Source organism: Dermacentor silvarum, chromosome 1 (genome assembly GCF_013339745.2).
Source record: "Dermacentor silvarum isolate Dsil-2018 chromosome 1, BIME_Dsil_1.4, whole genome shotgun sequence".
Taxonomy (NCBI): Eukaryota; Metazoa; Arthropoda; class Arachnida; order Ixodida; family Ixodidae; genus Dermacentor; species Dermacentor silvarum.
Window position 1 is genome coordinate 65,765,780 of NC_051154.1, and position 26,023 is coordinate 65,791,802.

Consider the following 26,023-nt stretch of genomic DNA (forward strand, 5'->3'; position numbering starts at 1 on the left):
CAATGAATGCGATAGCAACGCAGCAATGTCATACGATGTAAGGTGAGCGGCTTTGGTAGCAATATGAATTGTAGTAAACATGAGCTGATTAAGTAAGCAGTTGTGCTGCGGCGTAAGTAGACCGACATGAAGAGAGACTCGATGACCACGAGAAGGCGCGTGTGAAACGGTGGTGATGATGAGAAGCGCTTCCCGTGGGCAGCGCGCGTGCGAAGGGACACACCTGTAGCGCTGCACTGCCGATCCGGGCAGCATTACATGTGTAGCGTGCGTTGGAAAATGTGGCCCGACTATTACTAACTGAATGAACAAGCGTGGTGTGAGCGCGCACAAACAAACATGAATAGATCACACTGAATGACTGCAGACGACTGTCAAAACGCTGGCAGCAAGCAGCGGGCGAAGGTACGTGCGGTCTATCGCTTCAACGGAAACTGAGCGGCCAGTGCATAAAGGTCTGAGCCGTGTGGAGATAAGAGACGGTGCGGCGAGCGACGAGCGCGGTTGCTGGCAGAGGAAAAGTGCGCCCCCCCCCCCCCCCCCCCCCCCCCCCCGCTCCCTCCGGCGCTGGCTTCCCGCTTCCTTGCTTGCGCGTGGGAGAGATAAGAGACCGTGCGGTCGAGCGACGAGCGCGGTTGTTGGCACAGTAGAAGTGCCCCCCCCCCCCCCCCCCCCGCTCCCTCCGGCTCTCGCTTCCCGCTTCGTTGCTTGCGCGTGGCAGATTGAGTGCTTTCGCTCTCCGTGATAGTGCGCGTCCCCGCACGCTTCCGCTCGGGCATACGGCGCGGGGTGAAGATTTTATCTATACGGAACCTCACGGCGACGGCGACGCCGACGGCAGAAATCCGGTTGAAGTGTCCATATAATTGCTATCGCAATAAAACGTAGAGTTACTGCGGAAAATGTAATAGAGAGTTTTAGAATAGGGGCCCCAAACGTTTTGGGGCCCCAAAGAAATAGCGTCGACACCACTGCACATGCGCGAGACGCAAACTGCGTTTGGGTTTTGCGTTGGGCACGATATTTCACCGATTTAGCGGGAGCCCCAAAGGCTGCCCCAAAAGCTTTGCGTTAACAAACATGGCGGCACCCATCGAAGCGACGGCTCACCGAGTACCAAACTGGGCTTGATTCGTGGTAACGCGTGAAGTTCGTAAGCTATAAGTGACTGCGGTTATGGCTTTCTCTCAACTAACGTGTGTAATGAAGATTGATTCATTAGACGCCGCTGATTCCAAATTCGATTATCGATTTCATGGCTCGTAGGCCTAACGTGGATTAGCTTTGCTGTTGAAGGCACGTAAAGTTGGTTACTCAAAATTAAGCACAACAAATCGCTTGCTGCTAATAGAATAACCTCTCAATTGTAATTAAACGCAGAACCACCAAAGTGAACATTACTCTTCTTATCATAAAATGGTATTGTTTATTTTATTATTTATAATAGTTTTTCTTTGACACCGTAGTGGCGCTGGAAGCGCAAGACGCTATTCGCAAATGCAAAGCCCTATTCTAAAACTCTTCTCTCTTTATTCTATGTCTTCTCTCCCGCACTCCCCTACGCTAACACCCGCAAAGCTCTTTGGGGCCCCAAACTTTTGGGCCCCTATTCGAAAACTCTCTAATAAGACGATTTCGCTCGCGCGATAACAGCAGCGATAGTGCGCTCCCAAGAAACTTCCGGTCACGGGCGTTATCAGTCTACTCTGCCGGATCAGGAAGCGAACTTCTGGGCCGCGATTTTGTAGTGATTCCTTGGATTATATTTTCCTTCTCGCACTTTTCGCGCTTTGTGAGTGGTCAGAGGATGTCCCGCCCGCGTTATCAAAGCGATCAGCCGGCCGTGAACGGTGAATGATAAGAGTGGCATATAATCGAGCAGAAGGCATCACTACAAAATCGCGGCCTTGCTAATATATATCACCGCCATTGCCTTTCTAGCTCGCTATATTTAGCGGACTACGTCATTGAGCTAAACCGCAAGCCGTCCAGAGCGCATGTTTGTAAGCCGCGAAAGGTCACAGTACACGGCGGCGCGCGCCCGGCCCGAAAGCTTCAACTAGAGTGTACTCTAGCATAGAGAAAGAAATTCAACAAGAGGGAACACTCGGCAAAAACTGGCAACAGGAAACATGTCACCATACGTCACGCTATACTTTTGACACCGAACGTTAGCTGCCGCGAGCATCGAAAAAAAAAAATAATAAAAAAGAACGTGAACTAAAGTTAACAGGCATTGTGTTATTTTTTTTTAATTCTTTGCCGCGAAAACTAAAACGTTTTGCGTATAAATGAACTTAAGCTTTGCGACTTATTTTCCTTGCCTTACCTAGCTGCAGGTCAATGACGCGCCAGATACATGCGTCATCCGCCAGACACTCCCCCGAAGCCAGCGAGTGCGGCCGCGCGCGCGGTTGAGCGCTCGCCCGCGGCGACCCGTCTGTCCCCCCCTTTTTTAAAGTAGCCTGGTTTTGTGGGCTCCCGGCGTATTCTTGCGTTCCTTCTTTGCTGGGACAAGACACCACTGCACTATTGGACTACGGCAAGGTGAGCAATCTTGTTTCACAGTCTACGACGCAATTAGGCTTACGGCACGGGACCGAGACTTAAAGGGAAGCTGAAGTGGTGTCAGAATTGGAAGATTTACGGAGATTAGAATGGCTGTCACAGTACAGTTCAACTCCTGCAGTTATTTTCTCGATTATGTGCGTAGCAGCGCTGCAATTGCGCTGCAAGTTTTCGTTGAAGCTCCGCCCCCCTCGCAGGGCGAGCATAGCGGCCAAAGTCCGGGTGCGAGGATGACGTCATTACAGGGGTCACGTGAGGGCTCTATTCGAATCGCGCACCTCATCGACACCTGTGATGACGTCATGCTCGCGCTCGCTATCAGAGCCCGTTAACGGAACCGTTGTTGTGTCTGGCGGTCCTTCGGGACACAGGAGGCCGGCGCCGACTCACACGCGCCAACCTGGCGCCCCTTTCTCGCGGCCGAGAATTGTCACCTGGGACTGAGGGATTAGCAGTCTTTTGGTACTTGTCTGGATCAACGCGCACCTTGTGTTTCAGGGTTTTCTTTAGATAGGGGGTTGTCAGATTTTTGGAATTAGTGGAGTCTGGCGATGAGAGTGGCTTGCAGTGGTGCTTGCAGCATTGTGTGTGGCTGACAAAGGTCGCTCCTTGGAGCTTGTCATCTTGCATTTCTGCAGCCCAGTCAGAGCCCACCTATGAAGAGGCCTTTGGCGGGAAGATCATCATTCCTGGAAGCAGCGGCGCCATGGCTTTGAGCGAAGCAGGCATCAAACCGGCCGAGCTGCATGGAACAACTCGACCTCCCGATGCATCATCTGGCGGCGGGGGTGCTGTTGTGTCTGGCGGTCCTTCGGGACACAGGAGGCCGGCGCCGACTCACACGCGCCAACCTGGCGCCCCTTTCTCGCGGCCGAGAATTGTCACCTGGGACTGAGGGATTAGCAGTTGGTCTCCGGGCTACCTCATGCGTGGCTAAACGGCAGCGTCGCCCCTTGGTGCGGTCCCGTGAATTACCAGCGCCGCCCGAACCACGACGAGGTCCGGCGTCGATTGCGACGCGCCAAACTGGCGCCCTTTCGAGACAGCCACCGCCCTCCCTGATTCCGCGAACTGGCCGCTATGGAGAGGCGAATCTTGAAAGGGGCCAGTGTCTGGCAATCGCGGGGGAACGACATCAACGTTCGGTTCCCAAGGTGTCAACCGCTGCCTGTGTTCGGGGGGCGACCTAACAAGATTGGAGGCGGAGCCCGGCGGGAAACGACGACACATCACGTGCGGGATATGGCCACCTGATCCAAGATGCTGCTTGGCTAAAAGAACTACAGTGTATTCCCTCGTCGAGTGAAAGAGGGAAACGAAAGGGATAAAACAGGGGACTTGAGTGTTGTGAGAGACGCTTCACCATGTAGAGAACGCTTGACCATGTAAAGAGGCTTGACCATGTAGAGACGCTCGACCATGTAGAACGCTCGGAGGTGTAAACGCTACTACATGCAAAGATGTTAGCACGTAGACGGCTCCAATATCATGGAGCCCATCTTGTAATATACCATGTACAGTGTATATAAAACAGTTTTCTAATCTCCCTGGATATCTCCTCCTCTCGGCACCTGGCACGGCACAATACATGGAACCCTTCGTGGCCGCTCGGACCGTCGACTTTCGCAACAGTGGCTGGCAGCTTATGGGATCGGCCGGCGTTGGCTACATCGGTGTGGTGAGTGCTACGTGTTTGCTTCTCTTTTCGCCAGACTCATTAGCGCAGGTGACTAAGTCGGTAATGGTGGTTTGGTGTTGTTGGTGATTTCATCTCGCAGACCAAGAATATAGTGTCTCGTGGGCTAGGTTACTAAGGGGAAGAAACACAGGGTGCACTGTAAATACGGATAAGTTTGAAATCCAGGAACTCCTCAAAAGTTGTGAGCCGATGGGCATTTTGGTTGGCCCTGTGGTAGGCAAAAGTCAACAATTGGAGCTTTTACAGAATGAGGAAGTGAGTTGGGAGAAGGCCGGTGAGGCCATGAAAATTGTTTTGCTGGGAAAGAGCACGAAGCGAGAAATTCTGCAATCTCCCTATGTGGTAGCGATAAGGACGGGCTTAGTGCCGGAGTTTGCTCTTCATGTCGCCAGAACTCTCTAGTACAAGGTAGTTGCTAGGAGAGTAACTGTGTTTTCTGGCGGGCACCGTTCTGGAAATTCACCTTCTTTAAATAGTGAATATTAGGAAGGGTGAATTTTGAAGGCAAACTAGATCGCTATGGAGAAATTCAGAGTGCAGGACCTACTTCTAATTTGCGAGGAGTTAGGCATTTCGGCCGACTCCGCAAAAAGGAAAGAGGCAGTTCTCGACGTCATGAAGGCAGAAGAAGTGACGGTCGAGGAAGCCGACGAGGCTTGGGAAACCATCGTTGAAAGAATGCAAAAAGCAGAGGAGTGCAAAGAGGCGCGAGCTTGAAGCTGTAGAGAAGCGCAAAAGGCGCGAGCGTGAAGAGCGAGAAAGGGAGCGCGTAGAACGAGAAAAGCGCGAAGAAAGAGAGCATGAGATAAGGCTTAAACAACTTGAGAACGATGGTCGTCGCATCCATGGGTACGGGTAGGTCTGAGTTCAAGATGAAAAACCTTCTGCATCCCTTCAGAACGGGCGAAGACATCGCCCTTTACCTCGTACACTTTGAAAGGGCATGTGAAAGAGTAGGCTTCAGTAAAGATGTTTGGCCGCAGAAGTTGTTGACACTTTTACCATGCGAAGTTTCAGATGTGATTGCACGGCTGAGTAAGGAGGACTATGAAGTGTATGACAAGGTGAAGGCTGCATTGTTGCGCAGATATCGCCTGTCGGCAGAGGCTTTTTGCCAGCGCTTTAGGTACGCGAAGAAGGGAAACGAATCTCACCCGGATTTTGCTTACGAGATTAAAGTCAACTTAGTGGAGTGGCTTAAAGGCGCGCAGGTCTACGGCGATCACGACAAGGTAATTCAGTGCATGGCACTCGAGCAGTTTTATCGAGGTATTCCCGAGGAAGTAAGGCTTTGGGTGCAAGATCGGATGACAAATTCAGACGTAGACAGAGCGGCAGAACTCGCCGAGGATTACTGCACGCGCCGAAGTTTCCGCAGTACGGCGCGACGACTAGAGAGAAGCGACAGAACGGGATTCAGTTTTGGGAAGCCAGAGGGTAGGAAGTCTGTCCGTAGGAATTTTGAACCGGAGACTTCAAAATTCCCAGGCACGCACCAAGAGAAAGATGGTGACGCACCTAAAGAAGAGCAAGCTACGAGGGCGCCCGCTGACAGTGCGCGCGCACTTGAGACGCGGAAAACAGTTGTCTGTTACAACTGTGGAGAAAAAGGCCACATGGCCAGGAGTTGTGAGAAGCAGGTGGTATTTGCCACAATTCAGGACTCCGATAAGAACCTGCATCTGTTGAGGCCTTATATACGAGAGCTTTCGGTGAATGGTCGGGTGTACAGAGTATTGAGAGACTCTGCGGCAACGATGGATATATGTAGTTCACCCTAGCTGTGTATCTCCCGACGATTTCACAGGAGAGTCCGCTTGGATTCGGCAAGTGGCCGAAAAGCGAAGCGTTTGCCTTCCAATAGCGAGGGTGGTGATCGAAGGACCTTTCGGCCAACTGAGTACGGAGGCGGCAATTTCGGCCAGCCTGCCAGATAACTTCCCCTATTTATTTTCTAATAGGTCGGAGCAAATGCTGAAGGAACGAGGAGAATCTTTCTGTAGTGAAGTAGCTCCAAAGTCAGAAGCACGTAAAGAGACGCGGAGACTGATAGGCGTGTTCCCTATTGAGCAGCGGTCAGAGGACCATGGGACGATTCCCGAGGCAGCTGCTAGCGGTAACGAACCATACGTGTCAGTAGCCGAATGCGAGGGGAAGACAGTTACTGAAGAGAGCAGCGGTTTTCCCGCTTCAGAAACCGAAGGCCCTTTAGGCCAAGTGTGTACGGAGGCGGCAATTTCAGCTAGCCTGCCGGAGAAAGTCGCCTATTTTTCGAATAGGTCAGATCAAGTGCTGAAGAAAAGACGTAAGCGCAAAGCGAGAAAAGCGGACGCGGTCGAGGCGCTTAGAACCAAACTTGCGAAGCGCCACTGCGACAGCGGTAAATGCGCAAAGGTTAAGTCCCAGCCAGAGACTGAAAAAGCGAAGGAGGGCAAATCCTAAGCTTAGGCCTTTGCTGAGATCAGGGATCGGCGTGACGCACGTCGCGAAAAAGAGGGTTTCGCTAAGATCCAGGCGTGGTAACAGTCGCCTAACCGCATCGAGTACAGCCCATCGTAAGCAGAGGGACAAAGGGAAGCGTCCTGTAGGCTGTTACAATGGCCGATTACTCGCAGGGGGAAAGAAAAGAGTCTGCCGAGCAGATAACTGGAAAGTGCGCGCCCGGGTCTGTCAGTGTATCGCCCTCCCAGTACTTAGAAGCGGCTGTTCGAAAGTCGTAGCTACAAGGTGTGTCAGGCAAATTAGTGGGTTTTGCCTTCTTCGCGACAACACCTTGCGAAATCCCCGGAATGCGCGACCCCCTCGAGTGCGTTTGAAAGAAAGGGGTGCGATTGGGGCTCGAGAATACGTAAACAAGGAAGACGGGTAGCATTTTCTTCTTCTTTTGTATTCATTTTCTGGGAGATGGGTGTTGAATGTTTGACAGACGTAAAGAATGCCGCAGTTTTGTTGTTAACCTCTTCGGCTCAGGTTAGACCAACTATTTAAAGGGGAGTGTTTACGCGACGACAGCTATAGAAGTGAAATGCAAAATGTCAGTTGCATATAGCTTGGCATGTCACGCGCAAGTTGCGCAAGTTAATGAGCTCCGCTTTTGCACGAGTTTGTAATAAGTCGTAGATGGTTTGCCCATTTCTTTATTTAGTATATTGGCATTATGTAATGAATATGTAGCTCTCTTGTGCTAAGTGTTACGGACTATGAATTACTGAAGGCCAGCTCTCCCTTCGCCTTCCTGATCTGTGGAAGCTCTAATTCATAATTACTTAGCTTCATTACATAAACCCAGTTGGTGTCTGTTTGTGAAGACACATCATCGGAAGTCTTTTGGTACTTGTCCGGATCAACGCGCACCTTGTGTTTCAGGGTTTTCTTTTGATAGGGGGTTGTCAGATTTTTGGAATTGGTGGAGTCTGGCGATGAGAGTGGCTTGCAGTGGCGCTTGCAGCATTGTGTGTGGCTGACAAAGGTCGCTCCTTGGAGCTTGTCATCTTGCATTTCTGCAGCCCAGTCAGAGTCCACCTATGAAGAGGCCTTTGGCGGGAAGATCATCATTCCTGGAAGCAGCGGCGCCATGGCTTTGAGCGAAGCAGGCATCAAACCGGCCGAGCTGCATGGAACAACTCGACCTCCCGATGCATCATCTGGCGGCGGGGGTGCTGTTGTGTCTGCTGGTCCTTCGGGACACAGGAGGCCGGCGCCGACTCACACGCGCCAACCTGGCGCCCCTTTCTCGCGGCCGAGAATTGTCACCTGGGACTGAGGGATTAGCAGTTGGTCTCCGGGCTACCTCATGCCTGGCTAAACGGTAGCGTCGCCCCTTGGTGCGGTCCCGTGAATTACCAGCGCTGCCCGAACCACGACGAGGTCCGGCGTCGATTGCGACGCGCCAAACTGGCGCCCTTTCGAGACAGCCACCGCCCTCCCTGATTCCGCGAACTGGCCGCTATGGAGAGGCGAATCTTGAAAGGGACCAGTGTCTGGCAATCCCGGGGGAACGACATCAACGTTCGGTTCCCAAGGTGTCAACCGCTGCCTGTGTTCGGGGGCGACCTAACAAGATTGGAGGCGGAGCCCGGCGGGAAACGACGACACATCACGTGCGGGATATGGCCACCTGATCCAAGATGCTGCATGATTGGCTAAAAGAACTACAGTGTATTCCCTCGTCGAGTGAAAGAGGGAAACGAAAGGGATAAAACAGGGGACTTGAGTGTTGTGAGAGACGCTTCACCATGTAGAGAACGCTTGACCATGTAAAGAGGCTTGACCATGTAGAGACGCTCGACCATGTAGAACGCTCGGAGGTGTAAACGCTACTACATGCAAAGATGTTAGCACGTAGACGGCTCCAATATCATGTAGCCCATCTTGTAATATACCATGTACAGTGTGTATAAAACAGTTTTCTAATCTCCCTGGATATCTCCTCCTCTCGGCACCTGGCACGGCACAATACATGGAACCCTTCGTGGCCGCTCGGACCGTCGACTTTCGCAACACCGTGGCGTCCCCCGCAAAGGCCGCGGCTGGTTCATGCTAAATAAAGGCGATCAGCGGTGACTTCTGGCCTGTTAACTATGATTTTTGCATTCAGGGGGCGCAAAATTATAACAATTCATTCAAAGCTCACTTTTTTTGAAAAGTTCTTCAGTTGCCCTTTAAGACGCAGTTAGCGAAAAACAGCTCGGCCGTCCTGGCGCAGTTAATTTGAGTAAATGAATCGTGCTGAGACATGTTTCCGACGCTTCCTAGGGGATTATGGTAACTTATTTTGGTTTTTGAGCCACACTGGCCGCACAGGGCGCCGTGTCGCAGTTAGCGAGAACTAACTCGGCCGTGCATGGTGCGTAGTCTAGTGCATCTTGCTAGGATGAGTTTGTGCCGCTTTCTCTGACGCCAGACATTACTGAAAAGTAATTTCGTTACTTTCTGGGGTACTTTTGAGGCACGCTGGCCGCACAGCGCGCTGTGACGCAGTTAGCGATAAACAGCTCGGCCGTGTTGATAAAGTTAGTTTGGCGTGTAATGAATCTTAGAGGGACAAGTCTGTGACGTTTTTTGTGGCTCCGCAACAACATATACCTTCTTTCGGTACTCACGCCTGTTGAAAACGCGATGGGCGATTGCCAAGAATGATAACATGGGGTGTGCTGCTGGCGCCGGCAGAACGCGCGAAAGATAACGCCGACGAACATATCAGAAACTTGTAATTCGAAAATTCCGTCTTCTAAAGGACTGAAAAAAGGCATTGCACTCACGCATTTGTCTTGAGTGCCTGTTGCGTCCGTCTCTATGTATGTAGCGTACCGTCGCGTCGCCCGAGGCCAAGTTTTGGAAACGCGAAGTCGCCCGTGTATTTGTGCTGCCAAAGTGCACGAAATGCCCGGAAATGGGGCAACGCTTGGAAATCAGATGTTTTCATATTTTATGGTATTGCTTGGGATGAGTCGGGTATTTTCTACGCCATGTATGTAAAAGCGAATTTCTTTTGTTTGTAATGCCGCCCATTGCTAGTATTGCTATGTCTAAATACCAAAATGACACATGCTTGTAACATGCTGTTACGTGCTTGTAAATGTAACATGCTTGTAATTTACTTTTTTTCAGCTGGTGCCGTCCGGTGGAGCTACATACAGGAACTACTGCCTTACCTGCTGGGGTCACAACGTTGTATGAACGCACAAAAAGCGCGGAACGAGCGTTTATATAGAGCAAAATAAATATTTCCTCATTGCACAAAAGGTCTTGCGTACTTTGTGAAATTGCACGTGGCACAGATTCGATGGAACTTTACGAGATCGTTCGCAATCATTTTTACTGAATAATGAACCGATTCTGCGTGAGCAAAAAAAAAAAAAGGGGGGGGGGGGGGCGCAGCCGGCGTGCTAGCTTGCGTTCAAAATACGCGCGCCCAAAACCGAAACCGGAAGTGATTGACGCCGACCGCTTGGCACACTGCAGTCAATTCGTCCGCTGGGCCCTATGGGAGTGTGCCCTCTTGGGGTTGAATTCCTTTCTCTATGACTCTAGCTTCAACGGGGGTTTTGGAGGTTCGCCACCGTCGACTAGCTACCGCAAGCAAAAAGCAAAGAAAAAAAAAGCGCTTTAGGAGAGGAGATGGCAGAGGAGAGAGTAGATGGCGGTACTTTAAAATGGGGCCATCAGCGTCATCTGATATGCATGCCAAGTTAAAAAGTGCGTGGGTGAAGTCCCTTGTCTAAAAATTCCTTCGGCATAAGTAAGAACAGATGGACATGTTGGTGCGCGCGCGGTAACATGATGAAACTGCAGCTCTAAAGACGAAAGCAAAAAGAGGAAACAAATGTTTTTGAGTGCTAGAAAGCGTTATATGCGGGTTACTCTATGCGGACAGTGCAAACGGGCGAGTCACATATGCGGGCAACGTTTTAAAGTGTGTGGGTTAATTACAAGCAACTGAATTTTGTAGTACAACTGCTAGAAAAAAAAAAGAAAGAAAGAATAGATTCGCTGGAAATTGGGCGCACTCTGCAAGGTCGCAGAAGTCTGCTGTTTGTTTTTGACTTGTGGAAAAACCTGCAGACTTCAGTAATTTCTACGGTGGAGTCATTGTCAACGACATATGTGAAATGGCGTACGTGGATGATACGAATTTCAACATTATTGCTTCTTTTTCGAGTATAGCAACGCTAACGGCTCACAATGTACCTGTTTAATTAGAGAGTTTTAGAATAGGGGCCCCAAAAGTTTGGGGCCCCAAAGAGCTTTGCGGGTGTTAGCGTTGGGACATGCAGGAGAGAAGAGTTTTAGAATAGGGCTTTGCGTTCGCGAATAGCGTCTTGCGCTTGCAGCGCCACTACGGTGTCAAAGAAAAGCTATTATAAATATTAAAATAAGCTATGCTATGTTATGATAGAAAGAGTAATTTTGACTTTCGTGGTTTTGCGTTTAACTACAGTTGAGAGGTTATTTTATTAGCAGCAAGCTATTTGTTGCGCCTAATTTTGAGTAACCAACTTGACGTGGCTTCACCAGCCAAGCTAATCCACGTTAGGCCTACGAGCCATGAAATCGACAATCGAATTCGGAATCAGCGGCGTCTAATGAACCAATCTTCATTACACGCGTTATTTGAGAGAAAACGATAACCGCAGTCACTTCTCCTAGCTTACGAACTTCACGCGTTACCACAAATCAAGCCGAGTTTGTTAGTCGGAGAGCCGTCGCTTCGATGGGTGCCGCCATGTTTGTTGACGCAAAACTTTTGGGGCTGCTTTTGGGGCTCCCGCTAAATCGCTGAAATAGCGTGCCCAATAAAACCCCTATATATAAAAAGTAGCGCCATTTTTAGATCTTGCCGATGATGATAAGTGGTTCTTGAGGGAAAGGGAAAGGTTGGCGCTACCGCGCTCACCCCGGTGTTTCCTCCTCGCCGCCTCCGGTCGCCCCAGCCTCCTCCGCTCCCCCATTGGCCAATCCATGTCACGTGGAAGCACGCGTTGCGCTTTTGTATATTTTTTTTCCAGCGCGCTCCCACTGCCATTCTCAGGCCTGTGCGACGAAAGTGTTGTACGCACAAACGGATCAAACGTGTTAGGGACAAGAACTTCGTTGTGATAGCATGCTGCTGCGCCTTAAGTTGCCGCAACCGACAAGGCGAGGGCAAAAGGCTTTTTTTGTTTACCATCCGGCGTGCGCAAACGCTTGCTGCACACTTGATATTTGCGTCGTGTCGCATCGTCGCGTTGCTACTTCCAAAACGGCATTATTAAGACCAGTTACTGACTGACGAAGCAAAATCGCGCCTCAAAAACTTCTCCGCAGGGCGCGATCGAAGTTTTCCTCGGATTTCCTCTGGTAGCGCGTTAGCTGTCGTCTGCCACGGCAGGCCCGACGCAGGCGGCGCCACTGTCGATATCGCGCCTCGATCGCGCTGGTCGCGCCGAGCGCGATAGTGGAACGGAGGAGAAGGGAAGTGGATGGCGCTACTTTTTATGCCCAACGCAAAACCCAAACGCAGTTAGCGTCTCGCGCATGCGCAGTGGTGTCGACGCTATTTCTTTGGCGCCTCAAACATCGCCACTTACAGGCACGTGAGTTATGCGAGTGCTGTTTGTATTATATGCTACGTGCGCAAACAACTCCACCCAACAAGCACGTTAATTAACTAAAATTCACTAATTATATAAGCTTGTAGATAACTATTATGGGGCATGTTCTAATGTAAAATTGAAGCCATGTTTAGCCCGCAAAGCATACCCATTCACCAGCACACTCGAGTGTGCTCGTGCCTTGCACCACTTTAGAGAAATATACGCCCTGAAAATACGCGGCTTATTGGGATTGGTGTTCTATTTAACACTTATCGTGACTGCATTTTTCGACAGTCCATCTAGTATTAGCTACTAATGCGGCTACAACGTAACGTTCTGGCAGTGACAAGCAACAAGATAATTGTTTTGTAAAGGCCACCTGTTCGGCCAGCCGGAACTTCATTCCACACCCAAACAATTTTGTACTTTAGGATGTATACTACCGCGCTTTATCAATTCATGTTTTGAATAGAAATCGACACAACCGATTATAATTATTCGATGAAAGGCTCATTATATAATAAAAAAAAACCGTGTCGATCCACATAATTACATGTTTTCTATAAGATAGTTAGAAGAGGAGACACAGAGAAACACGCCTGAGAATATCGAGATTGCCTGATGTCGCGTTCGCTCGTCGCCTACAAGTCGTACAGCATGCGAGCGACGAGACGATCGCGATGACTTTGAGCGACGTCTCCCGGTGTTGCCGGTATGAGGGCAGCAAATACTCGCCGAAACTGGCGTGACGCTTGCTTTATTAATTTAAGTTGATGTGTTTTAGTGTAAAGAGCTGCATAAGTATTTCTAAAGGTCTTGCACTACGTTACTTGCACGTATCAAAATCTAGTCGTTTGCTCGTTCCGTGCGACAATCGGTAGTACTTGACTGATGTACATCCAGTTCCGGCTTCGCGCTATTGGCTAGTCGCTCATAGCACTTCCGGGCGACGAGTTCGAAGCCGTCGCTCGTCGCCGTCGCGCAGAAAATCGCTCTCGTGCGGTTTGGGCTTTATTTTGCGACATTTCAGCCGGCCTGATCCTGGCTGGAATGTCGGAAAATACAGGTGTTTTTGTACGAACGTCTTGATATACATAGCGAGGGAGGGGGCCGGTTGTAAATCTCAAAAATAATGTTGCTCAAGGTCGTCGCTCGCGTGGGGTTCGACTTGTAGGCGACGAGCAGCCGAGACAGCCATCTCCATCGCATCGCTTGTCGCCGTCGCGCGCAAGATTGCTTGCTTGAAGTGGTCCAACTGAGCGCATTTGAATCTCCCCCCAAAGTAAGTAGGCGGAGCTGCAGTCACTACTGTGGGCGGAGTTTGAGCTCTCCTCTCTCTTTATTATTCTCTTGCCTACCCTTTCACTGCTTTCACTGCCTTCTACACCTTGTGCACCTTCTCCTTCCGCACCAAACCACAGACCAAACGACCCAAAAGATCCAGAAGCCCCCGCCCGTGTTTGCTGTGCTGTTTGACAGCTGGATTGGCTGGCTGACTGGCTTGCACCGGAGGAGAGTCATCGGACTGAGTATCGCCGCCCGCTGAAGACGGCGTCTACGACTGCGGGCATTTCGCTTTGCTGGGAAGTCATAGTTATGGCCACATTCGCTCAAGACCACTTTTTGTTAGACGATCCCGTGTTCAAGAAGCTCCGCGAATACTATGACACTGATGGGAAGAGGATCAGTATGCCGGAGCTCTTCAAGAAGGATTCTCAGCGGTTCAAGAAATTCAGGTGAGGCGTCCAGTTTGTGCTTGTTTAAGCAGGAGCGGCTAATGCGAGTCATGCAAGTGTGTTAACATTAACTGTCTGTATATCCTGCCTATGTTATAGCTTCGATGCTAACTGGTTGAAGGCCCTCATTCATCATGTCCTTCCCTGACCTTGGGATTTCCTGTGTGTTCGACGTTTTCCTGCAACTTGCTTGCCACAAGGAGACAGGAACTCGCCCGAGATAATTGCTTTTCTTTCGACTTCGCCCTTCACGGGCCACCTCTCTCCTGCTATTTACCAGTGTATCGTACGTCCCGATGCACACCGTCCTACGGCTCGTGTTTTGAAGTAAATACAATTGCTGGACCTTATCTTACTTTACGATTACCAATACTTGGTTTAATTAAAGTTCCGCTCATTTTTTACTTTCTTCTTCCTGGTAAAACATGTTTTATGGCCAGCAATTTCAGTGGCGCACTTGATTAATGGTTCTGGTTTCAGATGGGGAAATGCGGTAACCGCGCAAAATTTTCGCGCGGGTTACTACGCAATCTACTGCTTTCGCAGACAGATAAGCAGTCGGCACGTCTAATTCCAGGTTAAACGCATTCTCCTGCTTTTTTCTTTCTTTCTTTCTTTGTTTTTTTCGGGCGGTTCTAGTAAATTCCTGAGAACAAGCGTACTTGGAGCGGCTTGAGCAATTTATCGCGTGATGCATCGTTTCGTTGGCGTGTAATTTCCAATTGTTTTGCTTTTGTTGCAGCATTAAATTAAATACACCTGACTCTGGCGTCCTCTTGTTTGACTACTCCAAGAACATCATCAATGAAGAAGTTTTAGTGAAACTGTTTGACCTCGTCAAGTCACGTAAGGTCGCATTGGCCCGTGATGCAATGTTTCGTGGGGAAAAGATCAACTTCACTGAAGGGAGGGCAGTGCTTCACATTGCATTGCGAAACCGCAGCAATACTCCCATCCTTGTAGATGGAAAGGATGTAAGTAGTCATGCATTCTGTACTGCAGTTCTGACTATATGTTGTGTCGAGTTTGGTTTATAGTGTCATTGTAAAGTGCAGCCTGCTGTAATATTGTTCGACTGCGATGTAAAACATGCAAAACCCGCTGTAGTTGACCATGGCATTCTGCCTTCAAGGACAGGGTCGCAGGTTCAGATGGGAAATTGCACACTGTATTTGTGTGAATGGCACACTTGGTAATTCTTGAGACATTCACTTAGTTTGTAATGCATGTATGCTGCATGTTATAGCAAAATGCACACTGCCTTCAAATAAATTTGTGAGCAGTGTTGGTGTTTTATACTAAAGTAAACGTTAACCCAATTCTTAAGGAAACTGATTTATTTTGCAAAATGTTATTGCTCCTTCATGAGGCTAGTGACAGACTGCTTGACAGGAACAATGCATTTTGTTAAAACATTGTTTCCGCTTCATGTATTCAGGTTGTCAAATAACTTGGCCTCGCGCTGCCCGCTGCCATCTCCTTAGTTGGTATAGCGACTGTCTAACCAGGTGGCAGTCCCGTGTTTGTTTCCCAAACTCGGACTTCCTTTTGGGCTTCCTTTGCAGAAACTGCCTCAACCATCCAAATTTCTGGAGAGCTCATTTAGTTAAAATTACATTTCTTGGATGTATGTGACTCCTATGAGATTAATGTGCATTTACTGTATGTTGAGTGGTGCACTTGGGGGTAGTAAATGGAGCTCTGCAGATTTGGGAATTCTACATCTCTCTCTGCTTCAATCATCATTAATGAAATGCATGGTTTTGATTTCACCTTTACTCGTTGCTTTTGTACCTGTTCATTGATACTGGGTGTCACATCTATCGTGGAGCAAGTAAAAAAAAAAAAAGTGACGTCTGTGTGATTGAAGCCAACTGTGTGTTGCTTGCAACCTCCTGAGGAAGCCCTCAGTAGTTTTTGAGTTAATCATTGAGTAATGAACCTTATTATGATTGCAAATTTGGACAATTGCCAACGATCCATCTTCAACAGCACCACTTAAGCGGAAGCTTTAGCTCGGGGTTAAGTTTGATGCTGCCTATTCAAAAACATGTAAAATGCAGAAATGCTTTTATGGGACAATCCCTGGACCGATTTGAAGGAATTGTTGCATTTGAGAGAGAAAGTTAAATTCCGGTGACTGTAGGAAGCATAATTTTAATTTAGGGCCTGGAAGTTTTTTAAGAAATTGCCGATAATCAGTAAGTAAAAAAAAAAAATAGAACTACAAAGTTTACCAATGCTTAACTCTCCACTAAGAACAGATATCGCAGTTCAGTAAACTGCATCCATTAGAGCATCTAAAGCAGACAAATTTTATATATCATTATACAGTTTATGTGAATTTGCTACAATGTTTTCATGGGTTTTGTAAAAGTCCTACTCACAAACAGTTTATTTCAGAGTGGTGTGTGATGCTTCAATTTTGTCCGCTTTATATGTATAATTAGGTGCAGTTTAGAGAATTATAATACGTTTTTTATTGCTAAATTAGTTTTAAATTATATCATTTCGTTCTTTTTTTAATTTTGCAATTTTCGAGAATTTGTAAACAAAATCAACAGCCTAAATAAACAATATGCTTCCAACAGTCGCTAGATTTTAACGTTTTCTTTTAAATGCAACAAACCTCATCAAATTTCGTGCAGCGAGTGCCTAGAAAAACAATTCCTTCGTTCCCATCTATTTAGATAGAAACCCCCGAGCTAAATTTTCCTCTTAACACAGATAAGCTCAATAAAACTGGACATGTGCTGTTCTTTTACCGCTTCCCTTCTCATTCAACAAATGCTGACTTTAAATAAAAGCTCAGTAGCTCGACAAAACTAGCAATAGACAATCCACTTTCCTTGAAAATTGATCTTTCTCTATTACCCTTGCATATACACTTTTCAACAAAATGCACAAGATGGTGTTGCAGCAAAGGATAATACATGGCAACGTCTAAGCAAAACTTCTCGTACCTCAGTAGATTGGAGCTATTTAGAAACTCTACTGCTTCCACGGAACTGTGCTCTTCGAAGGGTCATCCACTCTGCCTATTAAGATGTGTCAAAAGAGAGCTAGAAATGACGTGCTGCCAAATCCTGCACTTTGAAAACACACATCGAAATGGAGTGTTCACCTCTTGTTTTTTCTTTGAAGATAATGTTCAGCCCCTTCTCACCTTCGTTCTTCACTTCATCAGCAACGCGATCTTCACTCATGTCATGCAGCAGAGATGGCTTGGTTGTGAATCCTGGATGGCTTATCAAGCACACCAATAAAGTTCTTGTGAACCGTGGCCCTTCCTTTATCCATGTAAATGCTCCTTGGCATAACCGCAAAGAAGCCTTCCTTGTCTGAGATCAGCACCCTGGAATTGCTTTCACCGAGGTAACCCACTACTGGTTCCATCGCCATCGCATCAACAGTGTGTCTCGCAAACCTTGGACAGAGCATCGATGCACTCTGGAATGCACCTAGAATAATCTCCTTCTGTCATTGGTCGCTACACTTCTCTTCCCAGTGCTCCCCTCTCCTCATTGAGAGAAGGCTCAGTGCAATACTTCAGGTCTCTGCACAGAACATCCAGGACATGTTCTGGCACCAGTTGCCCACCAAGCACTAATAGTTCTTGCGGCTTGACTGTTGTGTTTTTTTTACTGAAGTTATCTGATGGTGTTCCACAATGCTTCAGCCAAATACCTCAGGTTGTACCTTGAGCGTGGTCCAAGCTACTTACAAGCTACTTAAAAACCTTACTTGCTGCCAGGCTTCAGACCAAAGACTTCAGACACACCCTCGGGAGTGCCCTGGGAAGGGGATCATCCAACACGGAGTGCTTGCAAGTCCGGAGAACAAAGTGGCAGCCTAGCATATCACGATGCCACTCTTGCCTTTCAGACATGTGAAGCTATCATGGATGACAGCATGGCAGGGTTAGCAGGAGAAATGTAACATAGAGAAGAGCCCCTTCTACAAGAAATCAAACTTGGGATGGCAAATTGGGCAAGTTGGTAATAATCCACCATCAACAGCTCCAAGAAAACAGGACCACCCTTGTCCTGTTTTATTTTGCTTGTCTGTCTTAAGTGGTACTGTTGAAGATGAATTACTGAGTAATTACAAATAATCAAATTTTTTAAATGGATAACTTTATGGCCAGATTGTCAGTATAAAGTTTGTAGAGCACATTTGAAAACATGACTTCGTTAAGGACATGTTACTGTTTGCACAGCTTTTTTTTTTTTTTTTTTTTCCTGTGCTTCAAAGAAAGCCATGGCCTGGCCTGTCACTTGCATGTCACAGTTGCTTTCATTTAAATGTGTTCAAAACAGTTACACAAGAGGTAGCATGTTGCAAATATTTGAGTGATGTTTAAAACGTGCTTTACAAATCTTGTATTGACATGTTTAAAATAAAAAGCAGGTAATTGCTTCTAATTAAAAAGAACAAGAAATACAGGAGGGTTCTTTATGAAGTTGCTAACATACAGGTGGTTTCATCCACCCAGAAGGCTGCACTTTCTTTTACAACTGGCTCTGTCTTACCTGACACACCCAGTGTGTAATTTATTTATATTTATACAAAATACCCCTAAAGGCCCTCGCAACCGAGGGTATTACATAGGGGGGGGGGGGGGGGGCACAAATACAACAACCAAAAGAACACATGTTACACTATACCAGCAAGTTAGAATTTCGTTATACAGTCATAACACTATGCAACACTATACAGATTAATAACAGCTATACAACCTACAAACAAATTTATTAAAAAAATACGAGAATCATCATAGAAGTATAAGGAATAAAACAAAAAAAACCCGATGCACATCTAGATAACAGTTTACACAATTATTACGCTGTAGTACTAGCAGACAGTAGATTAAAAAATTTATCGTGATCTGTGGTCGTAGCAACACATGGAGGCTAAGCGTTCCAGTCAGTTATAGTGCGTGGAATGAATGAATGTGCATACTTAAATGAACGACATGACATGCGCTTGAACTTGAAAGGATGGTCGCGTCTATCAAAAATAGCAGATGGCAAACAAAAAAAGTCGTTATGAAGGGTTGAGTGATGATACAATTTATGAAAAAGTGATAAACGGTGCACTTTTATGGCGGAGAGATAGTTCTTGAAAGCCAGCACGTTTCTTCAATGCTGTGATGCTGGTATGACGTGAATAATCAGAATAGATGAAACGAACTGCGCGGTTCTGCAGTGATTCAATGCTGTTTATTAGGTATGCTTGATGGGGGTCCCAAATTGCCGAAGCATATTCGATTTTAGGCCGGATGAGAGTGGTATAAGCACGTGATCGGAGGTGGGAAGGGGCATGCTTTAGGTTATGTTTTAAAAGACCTAATGACCAATTAACGAATGCAACAGTAAGGTTAATATGATGGTTCCATGTTAAGTTGGAATAAATGTGAACACCGAGGTACTTATAAGTGGTTACCAACTCAAGTGGATTATTGTTTAAGGTATATGCGGTTGGAATTCGAGACTTACGGTTAGTGAAAGACATGCATTTTGTTTTTGAAGGGTTAAGTTGCATGAGCCAGGTAGAGCACCATGCTGTTACTGAGTCAATGTCATATTGTAGGGCAAGGCGATCATCATTAGAGTAAATGTTACGGTAAATTACACAATCATCAGCGAAAAGTCTGATTTGGGACGAAACAGAGTTAGGTAAATCGTTAATAAATATCAGGAAAAGTAAGGGACCAATTACACTTCCTTGTGGGACGCCAGAATGTACTTGGCTGAAAGAATTCTGGTTATTGACAGTAGTAAACTGAAACCTGGAAGAGAGAAAATCTTTTACCCATGCTCAAACAAGAGGGTGAATATTAAGCAGTGCTAATTTGGTTAATAACCGATTGTGAGGTACCTTATCAAAAGCTTTTGAAAAATCTAGAAATATCGAGTCGACTTGAATACCCGCATCGACAGATGAATGTAGGTCTTGGATGAATCCAGCAAGTTGCGTTTCGCACGAGTAGCCTTTACGGAAACCGTGTTGGTACATAAAGATGATGTTATGTTCTTCTAAATAGTTAATAACCTGGGAGTGAATCACATGTTCAAGGAGTTTGCAAACTGTGTTAGTTAATGAAATGGGACGATAATTGAGAAGCAATGAGTGATCCCCAGACTTGAAAATCGGCACAACCTTAACTAACCGCCAGTCGCTTCGAACGATACCAGATGAAAGAGCCTGTGAAAAAATAGCGGACAATATGCGATGAATACCTTCTGATGAATTCACGAGTATTTTGTTGTTGAAACCTAGGTGATCAGAGGCTGATGAAGTTTTAAGTTTCGTTAGTAAAGATAAGATACCGGTCTCGCTAATAATTATTTCGGACATTGAGGTGTTGGAAATATTCATTGTGATAGGGGCTAAAAAAGCCTCTTCTCTGGTAAAAACTGATGTGAATGCTTTATTGAATACTTCAGCGCATTCAGCCGCAGGAATACTGTCACCTACAGCATCGGTGAGGGTTATATCGGGTTTATTGGAAGGATTGTCTGCCAGAACTTTCGAGGGTTGTTTGTTAACATTGATGGTAGATCGTGTGAGAAGAAATGGCGGCGAGTAGATATCAGCGCCGACTGATATTCCTTATCGCAGGCTTTGTAGCGTTGCCAGGAATTGGATTGCCTGTTTAAGTCGGCCTGTCTGTAGAGGCATTTCTTATTGTTAAGGCGACGTAGATGGCTATTAAACCAAGGCGCATAGTATTGTATAGTATTGCATGGTTTCATGGTTTTGTGAATAAGATGTCCTAGTGATGCAAGTCATAGCCAAGATTATTTTTGATACAGTGTGTGGTAGTATAAGTATTGTCGTCCTTGACTTCATCTTAATGTGGGAATTTTGTTACAGGTGATGCCTAGCGTCAATGCTGTCTTAAAGCACATGCGGGAATTCTCGGACTCTGTCCGTAAGGGCGAGTGGAAGGGCTACTCTGGAAAATCCATCACTGATGTTGTGAATATTGGCATTGGAGGCTCCGACCTAGTAAGTGTTTCTGTTAGTTGTGCAGCTGAAATTGCATTTTGTGAAATTAATAATTATGCTTGTAATTTTGGCATGTCTTTCTTCATGTTAGGTGAACTTGCAGAAAAAACTTGTGAATCATTTCAAAGACTGCAACTGTGTTTATGGTGACCCCATGATGTCACATCAACTGAGTTTCACTCATATTTAAAATTTATACAGGGCCCTCTCATGGTGACTGAGGCACTGCAGCCTTACCAGTGTGGCCCAAATGTTCATTTTGTCTCCAACATTGATGGCACTCACCTTGCAAAGACACTAAAAAACCTAAGTGCAGAGACGACTCTGTTCATCATTGCATCAAAGGCAAGTGCTGTAGGGTCTTCATCCTTTATTTATCATGAAACTGCTCCTAAATGAGTAATGCTCTTCTTTACTTTGTAGACATTTACCACCCAAGAAACTATTACGAATGCTCAATCAGCAAAGGAATGGCTGATGAATCACACCAAGAATGTAAGAAAGCACATCATCTCATAGTTCTGTTGTATGAACTGTTTGAATGTTGCCTTATGTTGCAGATAGTTTTTAATTTGCACAATGATTGTCATTTCAGCCAGCTGATGTGGCAAAACACTTTGTGGCACTTTCAACAAACGCTCCAAAAGTTAGGGAGTTTGGTATTGATGAGAAGAATATGTTTGAGTTTTGGGATGTAAGTACTAGTGTGCATATATTGCTTTCTCTGTGTTGAAATTCAAGGCATTTTTTTTTTTTTTTACTGTTTCAGTGGGTTGGCGGCCGATATTCACTCTGGTCAGCTATTGGACTCTCCATTGCTCTTTTTGTTGGTAAGAATATGTGCACATCAAAAGATTAGCTTTTATGCACATGTATGTGTGCAGCATCAAAGTGGGCAATTAAGAGTTGAGTCACTTGCATGAAGGGGAAGAGGCTGAGAAATGAGTTTAGTTATGGTTACTCGAGGCAGAAGAATAGGACCATGTGAATTATAGAAAACAGAGCAATGTGTTATTTCCACCTGACATATTATTCAACAAAACATGTCAGAACACTCAAGTGAGAGCGAATGTGCACCAGTTGTACAGTAAGGCAGTGAAATTACTAGAAATGCAGTGAACAAGGTAATCTAGAGCAGCCATTTGCGTGCAATTATGAAAGATGCCTTGGGATGAGGGTCTTGCTTCCTAATGTGAAAAGGCTTAAGGTTTATCATTTCGTTGTAAAATAAAGTAATCAGGCTACTTCTAAATTGAGCTTGCACCTACACTTACCTGCTGTGAATCTAGTATTAGGAGTGCAGAAAAATGAGTGGTCTTAGGCGTGCATTAGCATGTTGTGTTTTTCTTTTGTATGTACGACAGTGTACAGGATGTGGTAGTAAACATGTAAACTACAGAAATGCATAGTTGTGACTTTATTTGTTCATTGTTGGAGGTTGTGCAATTGCAAGAGTTTTGTTGGCAAGCTCATAATGAACTCGGCAATTTAAAATGCCTCTTTTCACTCTGAGCTCAAAAGAAACGCCCATATGTAAAGTATGCCTATGTACCTTTTAAATGCGAAGCATTTCTTGGCGAACATTTGCTACTTTGACAGTATCTATCTATCTAGCCGCCTACTTCTTTGTGCTCTCATGGTAGTTTCGTTAACTTGGTAGCTACCAAAATTGGCATAGTTTGACAGGAGTGCATGACTAACATAAGTGATAGGTCATAAATGTCATGACATGCGTGTCATGTCGGTCATGACAATGACCCAGCGAAAAAATATTAACACTCAACCACTGGAATGGGTTCGGACGTGAGCACTAAGGGAAGGAAACACTAAAGGATGATGGTAGAAATCATAGTCATGAGCATGACTCAGCATAAATGACGATGACTCACCGAAAAAAGAGTAACTCTCAAAAACCACTGTAATGGCGTCGGACGTGGGCACTAAGTGAACGAAACACTAAAGTATGCTGGTAGAAGTCAGTCATGAGCATGGCTCAGAAAAAATGACAATGACAGCGAAAAAATATTAACACTCAAAAACCACTGCAATGGGTTCTGTCGTGGGTACTAAGTGAAGGAAACACTAAAGGATAATGGTAGAAGTCATAGTCATGACCATGACTGAAGAAAAATGACAATGACTCAAAAAAGAATAACACTAAAAAACCAATGGAATGGGTTAGGATGTGGTATTAAGGGAAGGAAAATGCTAAAGGTTGACGGTCGAACACATTAAGGCTTTCGCCTTAAGGTCTCTTAGGTGTAACTAAGGGGACTCTTGAGGACTCGTGACATGAATGTCATGACGTGCGTGTCATGTAGGTCATGAAATAGCCGCCTACGTCTTGGTGCTCTCATGGTCGGTTCGTTAACTTAGTAGGCTCCTCCCCGCACTATGATTCGCATAACATCGATTCCCACAGGGCGTGGGATCTGTCGGCTTTATTCTTAAAGTTTGTTGATGTAATGAATCAAACCATGCCAAATGCTGGAGGAAAGCAAGATCTCTACCATCATTGCATACCACTTGAACTTATCTGCACTCTGCCAGCATCAAATGGGTACCGCACGCACTGCAGAACATACATGTTCAAACAGTGTGCACATGCTGCAGAATACAGTGTAGACCGCTTATAACGTAAGTCGCCAGAGTCTCGAATATCCGCACTATAAGCAGTACCGCACTATAATCAAAGCAACAATTTTCAAGGCCCGCACATATGCAAAACATGTGCACCGAGCTGCCACGCGTATGCGACAGTCCAGGAATGCGGCTAGAACGTTTCAATTTACAGTCGAATCTCGTTAATTCGAACCAAATCACGCGGCGGCGCCTCTGACCAGCATTGCTCCGGCACGAAAGAAAAAAAATGCGGCGGAAATTTCATCCTCTCTCAAATGGCAAGGTCGCCCATTCTGCGTTGCGCCGGAACATGCGTGTACGTGCCGACGTCTCAGCCACGCTACCGTAGCCAGGCGTAGAAAATGGCAGTGAACCCTTCTTTCTCCTTTGTGCTTCCTCTACTTTCTAGTCATGTGTTGACCTTGCACGCTGCGGCTACGGCACAGAGGGAAGCAGCGGCGCTGTCCCAGGCCGGCCAACGAAACTGCCCACACCGGCAAATGCCCGCTTTCTGATAACGGCAGAAAACGAAACTTCGGGGAGCTGGCGCCGGACCGGCTGAAGCAGCGGCGCCTGCACGGCAGCGGGCGCGCACGGTGACAGTCGAAAGTGAGCGAGCTACGAGGGAAGGCGGAGGGGAGCCACCGAAGTGGCGGAGTTGCCGAGGCGAAATCCGCTTCCCTGCCGCCCTCTTCCCTCACATTCCACGGTTTCCGCGTGCGCCCTTTGCCGTGCCGTGCCGGCGCCGCCCGCTCCCTGAAGTTTCGTTTACTGCCGTTATTGTGAAGCGAGCGTTGGCCGGCGTTGGCAGTTTTGTGGCCCTCGCTTGCTATGTGCGCCGTGATATTTCACGACTCGCACTCAAGATTCTGGTTTCAGCCTCCCTGGCTATTCGTTCGCACCACATGCCCTTATCCTCCACTTCGTCTCTCTTTCTTGCTCGAGCACTCCTTGGGGCGCCCGTTTGAGAGGAGCATTCGCCGTCTCCACTGGCTTCCGTACTCCCAGGCAGCCGCACTGTAACCGGTATTTCGTTTCCCGCAACTTCACTATAAGCGATAAGTGTATGCATGGAGTGCTATGGGAAAATTAACGGGAGTCTGAAAAGACCGCACTATATCCGGTCCTGCACTATAAGCGGTTATGTTATAAGTGGTCTATACTGTACTTCAGTCTGGCTAGATTTTATTTTTTTACTGAAAAGCTTTGTGAACATTTCAGCAGTCCAATGAACAGGCAACCACACAAAGCAATGCTTGCATGGTTTCCTTTGTTGAAATCACGGTGCAAGAAATATGCTTTAGGTGTTGACACTCGACGCCTGCCATGGCGGAGAAGCGCGCACAGATAGTGTTTGTTGATAGCTACGGCCCATCGGCCCCAGAGCCGTAGCGCCCCCCCCCCCCGTGCAGCTGTGGCTCGCGCATTTGCTACAGGCACGGTGTAACTGTAGCACATGCACTGGCCGCAGCTGCGAGGGGGGCACTGCGGCTCAGGGGCCGATGGGGCTGAGCCGGCTCGTAACCTAGGCAACCTAGGCCATTGCATGCTGGTGTCTCAATAACGCTTGTCCCACTGGCGCGTCCGCCGGTTTTGCACCGAACATTATCTGGTCACGCTGTTGGAGAGTGTCAACACCTAAAGCATATTTCTTACACCGTGGTTGAAATATAGCATGAACTAGGCAGGAATGAAAGAAGGACCCATTCATGGGCACTATATGTCTGTGTCCCATTCATACTTTCTAGTTTGTATTAATATATTTGAAGCAGTATGAATTGACTTGCCCTTGTGAGCATAAGTGCTTACATGATCCTTCACTGCCACAATGAGCAGCAACTAAACTACTTGTGTTTGGAGTGTGATGCATGTACGTTTAAGCTGCCAAGAACAAATTTGGAAGTAGGCTGTGCTACTTGGAATGGGGAAGGTGTGGCGATAAAAAATATTTTTGCGAGTTAAATTCATTAAACTTTGTTTAGTTTTTGTAATTCATTCACTGCGGCAGCACTTTTTGAAGTCTTGATTCCTGTACGAGAGGACCCACTTGTGGGTCTCTTGTCATATTTCTCTGATGCGTCGTGACCCACTAGTGAGTCACCAGGGAGCTGTGCTTCTTTGAAACTTCATCAAGGTGCAGACAGATGGTGCCATGATGCGTCAGACCGGAAACAAGAATGTTTTTCTTTTTGTCGATTTCTAGCAAAGATCTCGCTTCTGCACTGCCGGAAAGCCCTGCATAGGTGCACAGTGGGAATAACTGCTGTGACCCACTGGTGACCGACACCGCTGAACGTGTTAAATATAAA

General features: G+C 46.8%; 2 protein-coding genes across 2 annotated transcripts in view; both read left to right on the forward strand.

The window, feature by feature from the left end:
* The window catches only part of LOC119443965 (paraplegin-like), a 389,278-nt gene that overhangs the window by 107,406 nt on the left and 255,849 nt on the right, over positions 1-26,023 (forward strand).
* The window catches only part of LOC119464622 (glucose-6-phosphate isomerase-like), a 31,431-nt gene continuing 19,171 nt past the window's right edge, over positions 13,764-26,023 (forward strand). Inside the window, exons 1-7 of the mRNA XM_037725655.2 lie at positions 13,764-14,078; positions 14,821-15,052; positions 20,958-21,092; positions 21,294-21,437; positions 21,516-21,587; positions 21,688-21,786; positions 21,862-21,922. Of these exons, the coding sequence (XP_037581583.1) occupies positions 13,939-14,078; positions 14,821-15,052; positions 20,958-21,092; positions 21,294-21,437; positions 21,516-21,587; positions 21,688-21,786; positions 21,862-21,922 (883 nt within the window). The 5' untranslated portion in view covers positions 13,764-13,938. The remainder of the gene's footprint in view (positions 14,079-14,820; positions 15,053-20,957; positions 21,093-21,293; positions 21,438-21,515; positions 21,588-21,687; positions 21,787-21,861; positions 21,923-26,023) is intronic.